At 27.7% G+C, this 8,274-nt stretch overlaps 1 protein-coding gene across 1 annotated transcript; it reads right to left on the reverse strand.

Moving 5' to 3' along the window:
* Window positions 1–423: 423 nt before the first annotated feature.
* On the reverse strand, window positions 424–6,923 carry TBL31 (trichome birefringence-like protein (DUF828)). The gene is made up of 5 exons (XM_016337855.3): window positions 6,453–6,923; window positions 5,366–5,537; window positions 2,136–2,335; window positions 1,405–1,551; window positions 424–939 (listed from the first exon to the last, which is right to left on the reverse strand). The coding sequence occupies exons 1-5, from the start codon at window positions 6,836–6,838 to the stop codon at window positions 582–584; spliced, it is 1,263 nt and encodes a 420-aa protein (XP_016193341.1). The 5' UTR covers window positions 6,839–6,923; the 3' UTR covers window positions 424–581.
* Between the last annotated feature and the right edge of the window lie 1,351 nt (window positions 6,924–8,274).

Genomic DNA, 8,274 nt, shown 5'->3' on the forward strand with positions numbered 1-8,274 from the left:
TAAAAATATATTTTATTCTAACTTTAAAAGAACCAAGATATATTAGTTATAAAAAATAACTTTAATAATAAAAGTATTATTTATACAAAATCTTATATAAATTCTTGTGTATTCATTTAAAATTCTCCCTATTATTATTAAAAAAAAGTATAGGTAGACAATGAAAATACTAAACAATATGAACAATAGATATATTGGATGTTCATTTTCCTATTATTTATCAGATTTAGGTGGATAATTTGAAGGTGTAATGTGTTTTGATTTAATTGGTAGTTGTTAATGTTGTTCAAAAAAATTATTAGTTACCTAACATTACCTAATATATGACGGACCAATTCATACTGTTCAAATGCACATGTCGACACTATTGTTTTGGTTTCCTTGAAGAACATGCCAATAATAAATTACCTATGTTAATACTTGTCAATGATGTTTCCTTAACTGAAGATGTGTCTTGTAAATCTTCTTTCACAAGGCTGCAAATGTGCAACTTTTCCTTGGTACATAATGTATCTACTACTTCATATGAATATCCAATTACTATGTTTCAGTGTTTCCATTGTTTCTTTTGTTTCTTGATGTTAAGAAAAGTTTTGATAATCCTTCAATAGATATGAATATAGGATCTGATTCCATGCATCAGGGACTCCAGGTAAGCACCAATGAATGCAATCAGCAAAAGATTTTGGGTTGGCTCTCTGTTCTTTTGTCAAGAGCTTGCCCCTGCGTTCGCCATAAAGCGATGTATGAGCATCTTTTCTGTACTCTGATAACTGGGTGATGTTCAACAAGATCACATTGATTTGCAGCTTTTGAAGTGCATCATGTACTATCTTCATGATCTCCAGATTTGAGCCGCTGCCCCAATATGGACCACCCTGGATTGGATATGATTCGTTGAAGCAGTTTTCGTCTGTTCCAGGCCTCCATTCCCAGCTCCTAAACAAGAAAATCATTTGTTACTCTTCTTAAAACAGAGTTTCATTACTTGTCTCTTGATAATAGTTAAAAACTTTCGGCCATAATAAATTAACGACAAATAAAATTTTCCAATGCAAATTTACCTGGCTATTGGATCCATCTCTTTATTTTTTACCATGAAATTGCTATTTGTACATTAAATTGGTCATCAAAATCAGCCATTATATATTTTATTTGTACATAAATATATATATTTTTTAATTTATTTTTAATATATATTTTATATTTCAATACGTATTTTATATTAATGACTGATTTTGATATAAAATCTAGTATGATTGATTGAAAATTTATTCAATTTTTCAGTTATCTATATTATATGTATAGAAAAAGGTTTAAAATATTTTACTTTTTTTGTTTTCAAGTACTTGGCAGCAGAAGTCTAGTAGATGAAGCTTTGGAGGTGAAGGCTTGAGAGCTCACCAAAGATGTGTGGGAGACATGCTCATAAAGAAGACTTTTTGAGTCTCTTGTTTGATGTTCGATTCCAACCAGCTAGACCAAGTTTCCAAAGCCAAACTGTATGCTGTTGTCACATTATACTCTTTTACGCTGTCTGGGGATCCATAACTAAAATTTAAAAACATGAACGACTCAATAACAAAGGAGTGAAACATGTGGACATAATGGCTTAAGAAAAGGAAAAAAGATATTTACACTCAATTTTGTATATTTGAATTTATCACCTTTCATTTTTATTAATGTATTAATACGCATTAACATGGTTATTGCTCACATTCTTTATAAATTAAATCTGCATAATATTAATAAACATGACATTAATCAAGATAGTAAGTACTTTGTTTATCTTATATAGAGAAGTCTTAGACTCAACTTTTAGAAATAGCAAAAATATTCTTTTTTTTTTTATAAATTGTATATGATAAAAGATATTTTAAAAAACAAATTTGTACACAACATTTAACATATCATAGAAGTAGAATATTATACATATAACTTTTATGTATTTTTTTAATTTTAGTATTAAAAGTAGTTGATAAGAAGAGTGAGAAGATAAAAAAAATGATATTTTATACTATAAGAAAAATGTATAAAAAAGTGTAAAATAAAAAGATGTACATGAAAAATAATGCTAAGAATAAGATAACTTTTCTTTAAAAAACGTGATGAGTGGTTACTATTTAGGTACATACGAAGCATTGATGAGAGGGTTGTGCATCCACCAAACATAACTCTCAAACACCAATATGTCCACTCCTTGCCAATGTTTTCCATGGTTAGCAATTGAATCTAGCCTTACCATACGTTTATGTACAGTATGATTTGTTGCATGATCTGAAATTGATTCCACAATGAACGGAGCCCAGTAGTATTCAATTGATGCATTGAACTCCTGGAAAATAATTCAAGAGAAAATCTTAGAAAACTTGGTTTTCCAATTATTTCATGCTTTTCCCTATTGCATGCTTTTTTACATTAAAAATCAATTACTCCAATTGATATAAAATATATATTAAAATATATAATATACATTAAAAATATATAAAATAATATATATATATATATATATATATATATATGCACTTTAGAAATAATGCACATGACATTAGTTTAGTCCCTAAATGTTTGTGACATCATTTTTGCTGTCATGTATTCTTAGAAAGCTAACAACATCTCCAACCGGAGAAAATTTTAAGTCCATTTACTGTAGTGTGAGAGGAAAAGAAAGATTTATGCGTTGGAGAGGAAAGAAGTTGAATTTCTACACTAATTTCGAGAAACTTTAGTTCCTCTTCAGAGAAACTCTGAATATCTTTAAAATAATGATTATATTAAATTATAATTAATTAAATAATTAAATTATAATTAAATAACTAATAATTATAATAATTATTTAATATAATTATTAATAAATTAATTATAATTTAATTATTTAAATAATTAATTATAATAAATAATTATATTTTTATTTAATTAATAATTTATATTAATGATTTAAATCATAATTAATAAAAATAATTATATTAAATTATTATTAAACATTATGTATATTATTATATTAAATTATAATTAATTTTTTTTATTTACATAAAAAATAAATTAATATTTTTACACCTAACAAAGAAATATTAAATTATAATTAATATTTTTATCACAACCTCAATTAGAAGAGAAAGATTTTGCATTATACTATCAATTTTTTTTAAAAAATGTCCAACTTTAAAATAGGCAGCAACTAACATAGACAGTTAAGAGAGGAATTGATTGAACACATATACCAATTTTATAATTCTTGTAATCAATTATAGATCTTAATTATGTTTTTCTTTGTATTAAGTAATTTTATAAATTAGTATAATCCCAAATTATATATTGTGTATCATTGTTATATATAAATTTTTTTAATATTAATATCTTTTAATAGTGAATTATTTTTGAATTTATAAATTTAAATAATATTTTTGAAAAAATAACTATATTAAGTTTAAATATTTTAATTAATTAATTAAGTTGGATTACAGTAAGGACTAAAGTTAGTTCCTCTTAATAGAGAAGTGAGAGATTCTTTGAGTTTCTATTTACTGTTTATGACGTAAAAACTGATGTAGAATTACTTTTTATGACAGATAGATCATAAATAGAAATTGGGATGAATTTTTTACTGAAAATGGTCTAAAACTTGATTGAAGGATGATGCTTTCCATTTCATTTTATTTGATGATTTGATTTCCCTGAAAAGATGAAGTTTGTTTGAAAAAAAAGGGATGAAATTTGTGAAGCGAAAAAAAAAAGGAAAAGGGAGGGATTAATCATTATTTAATCAAACTAAGAGGCAAAACATACCCTTTTTTTTTTCAATTTGTTCTTTTAACAACATTCGTTTGAAGGCAATTATTAATTCTAAATAGTCACAAAAAAATTATTAATTTTAAATAAAAAATAATTATTTATATCTATAAATTTTATAAATATTAAAAAAATATTTATCAAAAAAAATTAATGTTATATTCATAAAAAATTATTTTTGTGCAACAAAAGTATTCAAATTTTATATTTTTGTTAATTTTTTTAATAAAATTTTTAAATTATTCGTGTTTTTTGTCTTTAACCTCAATTCTACCACCATTTCTTCTTCTTTCGCACCATGTAATCTGTCCCCATCATTTTTTTCTCGTCACTTCCCATCACATCCACCTCTACATCAATATTAACAATGTACTTCACTACTCACCGCACCACCTCACTACTACCACAGTCCACACACATTTCACTAACAATAACAATAGAGATGAGAGAGACACAGAGGCAAATAAATCAAAAAAGAAAAAAAAGAGAGAAAAAACAATAGAGGTTGTGTGTAAAAAAGAGAGAGAGAAAAAGAGCGAGAGAATGCACTAGAAGAAGAGGGAGGGAGAGGCGCCAGTGGCAGTGGCCTGTCACTCCCAACCTTTGTTGCTTGATCACTATTCTTGTCATCTGCGACACAATCAGTGTCAATCTCTCCTCTGTCAACACCAACGTCATCAATGGCGCCATCTTCTTCAAGGTACTCAAGATTCTCTCGATCTCTCTCCATCATCCTTCCGTTAATCTTTTTTTATTTTTGACAAAGAAAATCCGAATGCTTTTATGGTTTGATTGCTTGTAGTTGTAGTTGTTAAAGGATGATGTGATTATAGTTGTGACAATAGTTGTGACAGTAAAAAAGGAGGAAGGTGAGGCTCATGGGGTGGAAAGGTTGATGTAGTGAATGTCGATGTCGTCATGGTAGTGGTGATGGTGGCGGTGGTGGAGTAGCAAAGAAGAGAGAAAGTGATGATAATGGAAGATTGTGAAAATTTGAGATTTAGAAAAGAAGAGATATAAGTGTAGTTGAAATAAAGGATCGGATAATTTAAAAATTTTATTAAAAAATTAATAAAAATTTAAAATTTTAATACTTTTGTCACATAAAATCCATCTTTTATATGTATAAATATAACATTAATTTTCTTATTTGATCAGTAATTTAATCTGCGTTCGTAAAATTTATAAGTATAAAAGATTTTTTTTCTATCTTAAATATTTATTTATCAATAATTCGAGTTTTTGAAGCTAGTTATCGGCTGGTAAGAGTGATATGTAATTATGTATAGACTTTTAGTTCTCTATTAATTATTAATAAATAATGTTCTATCACTTATAAAATTTATTATTTTTATTTAATATTTTACTAATAAAAATATTTTTATACATAATACTAAAAATATAGTATTGTTAAATTCTAAATTTTAAACTATAAATACGAAATTCTAAATTTTAAAATTTAAATTTTAATAGTATAAAAATAAAATATTAACTAATATTAATAGAAAAGGTTAGTCCTAACATTATTTATTATTTATTTATGAGTTATTATATCCATTGACATATACTTCATTACCTCTGCCTTGAAGATCTTCATAGGTGGAATTCTTTGGAGGGATTTCTTTCCTTTGGGAATTACAGACTGTACCAAACAGACCATGCTCTCAAACTGGCCTCTCTGTAACGAGTCCCCAATAAACATCATTCTCTTGTTCCTCAACATGTTCAACAACGTCAGAGGGTCAAATCTGAATTCATGAATGGATGAAACACAACATTATGTGATGCTCACACTATAGTCATGGGAATTGGGAATATTTTCGGGTATTTTGAGACTTCCTGTTTAAGTGAATGGAATATTTATAACATCAAATTCTAACACCATATTTAAAAACTATATACACAAATCGAAAAGTTTTATTTTAATTCGAAATAATTATTATTTTTATTGTATTCATATTTGTATCTATTATTCGGATATTGCTTTTACTATTCAAATATTCATTTTATATTATATCTACTTATATATTTTAATTATACAATCTATGTATTACCTTACGAAATACAAAATATAGAATTTATTAAATAATTGATACTAGTAAAATAGTACTGAGAAGCATGTTATTCTATCTAAATATCTAACATATTTAATATGAAATAAATCCTAATGAATCAATCTGTCCGACTTAAACAATTCTAAAACACTTCTAGAGAATAAAAATTTGTTGTGAATTAGAGTATCCAAGCTAAATTTTTTTTTAGAGATTAATTTGGGTGTTTTCGATTTTGTTAGATAGACAATAATTTTGTAAATAATGTGAACAGTGGGTTTTAGAATTGACCCAATAAAGTAAAAAAACACTCCATTTTTAAATTACTTCCTAAACCCTAACATTTGGATAACTATCTGCACATCCAGTGAATTGAATATCCAGTCATTGTTAAATGTGCATGAGCAAATCAAATAAAAAAAAAAATAATTACCCAACTAAAAATAATCAACATAATCATCTGCCTATTAAATTAAATATCCGACATATCTATTATTCGTATTATTTGATATTCTCACTATCTCCCCATACTTTTTCTTGTTCGAATGAAAGTATTGAAGTGCTTGAAGTTGCATGTTACTTGTCTGAAATTGTTGGATTAATAACTTATACCTTGGGATGTTGCATCCATGAGGCTGCCACCTCCAATTCTTGTACAAAGAATCAGGCCTTCCATTCCTCTGGCAAGTGGTCTGCTTTACCAAGTAAGGGCAACTCTCTTCCTCATAAAGAGGGTAAGACACATTATCCCAAACCCACTTCCCTTCAAACACATTGCAATCTTCTCCGATTCGGTCCTCCGGCAACACCGCCATCGGCAATTTGTTCCTTCCACCCTGTCCCCGTGGCGGCCTTCCATACACCCTGAAAGCGTAGCTGTTCTCGCTCCTTAAACTGTCGAGGACTAGCCTCGAAGTTCCAAGGAGCAGGACAGAGTACAATATAAGCGGAAATAGAGTTTGGATCTTGCGATCAAACAATGACTTCAAAGATTGCATTGGTATGGGAATAGGCCTAGCGATTTGAAGGATTTATTGTGAGATGCTATAGCGTTCTAACTTTTATTGGAGAGACATGTTAGTTAGTTTGTTTTTCTTCTCCAAGTACTTGATTTTTGTGGATTGCTTGAGTTTGAAGCTTTTTAAAAAAACATCCTTCTCAACGAACGGTTGGTAGGATCGAAGTTTAGCTGCTGAATGTATTAGGATTGAAGGAACATATGTATATGTTTGCTTTTTCTACTTTTATAACAACTCCGTAGAAAATGTGTACAGAAATAATTAAATCAACTTCGAATAATCTAAATAAACTGAAATTTTTTTTTTCACAGTATCTCCTATTTGAATCCAAGCATACTAGTGAACTAATCACTAGACCAATTCAAATTCATTAAATCAACTGGAAGATGAATAACACGTATAGTAATACACAATTATGGAGTGTCCAATTTATACCTTGAGAATTTATAAATTCAATACTGGCGCATTTATCATAGTGCCTAGAGAAATTTTAGAAGCTACTGATGAGCAACAAGGATGGCACATTTTTTTTTTCCTATGATGGAAAAGCTTTTCAGCACCGAAATATTTGAACAAAAGTAATATTAGGTAACTAATATTACAACCATCAATTTCAGTGAGACTATATCAAGTTGTCAAATAAATTTAGTATAAAATCTATTAAAAATGAATTAAGTTTGAATTTTATAAATTTTTTAATTTAGTTTTGAATTTTTTATTTTTAAAAGTTTTAGATTTATTTTTTGATATTGAATATAGGTTGTAATGTTGGCTCCAAAAATTCTTTTTGAATAACTCAAATAGGGATGACAATGGTCCCTATCTTTGTGTTTGGTTGGTGTCTTTTAGACATAGAGACACAAACACAAATACACAAGTAGACATAGATACAGATATATACAAATTTTTTTATCATGTTTAGTGATAATATATAGGACACAATTTTTTAATTTAAATGTCTATTTTACCCTAAACATGATCACCACTATCACCATTGTTATCAGTGGTGGGCAACAAATCTTGAGTAGCAATAATGGTGGTGGTAGAGGAAGGAGTGATTGAGGGAAGATGATAGATTGAGGGAAGATGATAGATATTAGATAGAGGCAGAAGAAGAGGGAAGGAGAAGGAGGAAGAAATGGTATTAGGGATTAAAGTTAAAATTGAAATTTAAAGGGAAAAAATTAGTGTCTTGTGTCTATGCCTTAGTGTCTTAGCTTATAGGTGGTACACAAATTTTGTGTATTTATGTCTGATGAGTTTGGAAAACTCTAAATTAAATTAGTGATGACTAAACATTATTAATATGATTAATTACAAAATTATTAATTTGATTTTGGTTCATATGTATTAATTAAATAATTTTGCAGTACAGATTTTGCTATTGGGCCAAAAAATAGCAAGTCCAAGATGTT

The sequence above is a fragment of the Arachis ipaensis genome, chromosome B3 (genome assembly GCF_059453495.1).
Source record: "Arachis ipaensis isolate K30076 ecotype BB chromosome B3, ASM5945349v1, whole genome shotgun sequence".
Classification (NCBI taxonomy): domain Eukaryota; kingdom Viridiplantae; phylum Streptophyta; class Magnoliopsida; order Fabales; family Fabaceae; genus Arachis; species Arachis ipaensis.

What these genes read in the sequence shown, in the direction of transcription:
- TBL31 (XM_016337855.3), bottom strand. Translation starts at nt 6,838, where the DNA reads ATGCAATCTTTGAAGTCATTGTTTGATCGCAAGATCCAAACTCTATTT. An exon ending in CATGGATGCAACATCCCAAG is followed by an intron (nt 5,538 to 6,452) that starts GTATAAGTTATT and finishes TCATGAATTCAG; the next exon opens with ATTTGACCCTCTGACGTTGT. An exon ending in ATGTCTCCCACACATCTTTG is followed by an intron (nt 940 to 1,404) that starts GTGAGCTCTCAA and finishes TTTCTTGTTTAG; the next exon opens with GAGCTGGGAATGGAGGCCTG.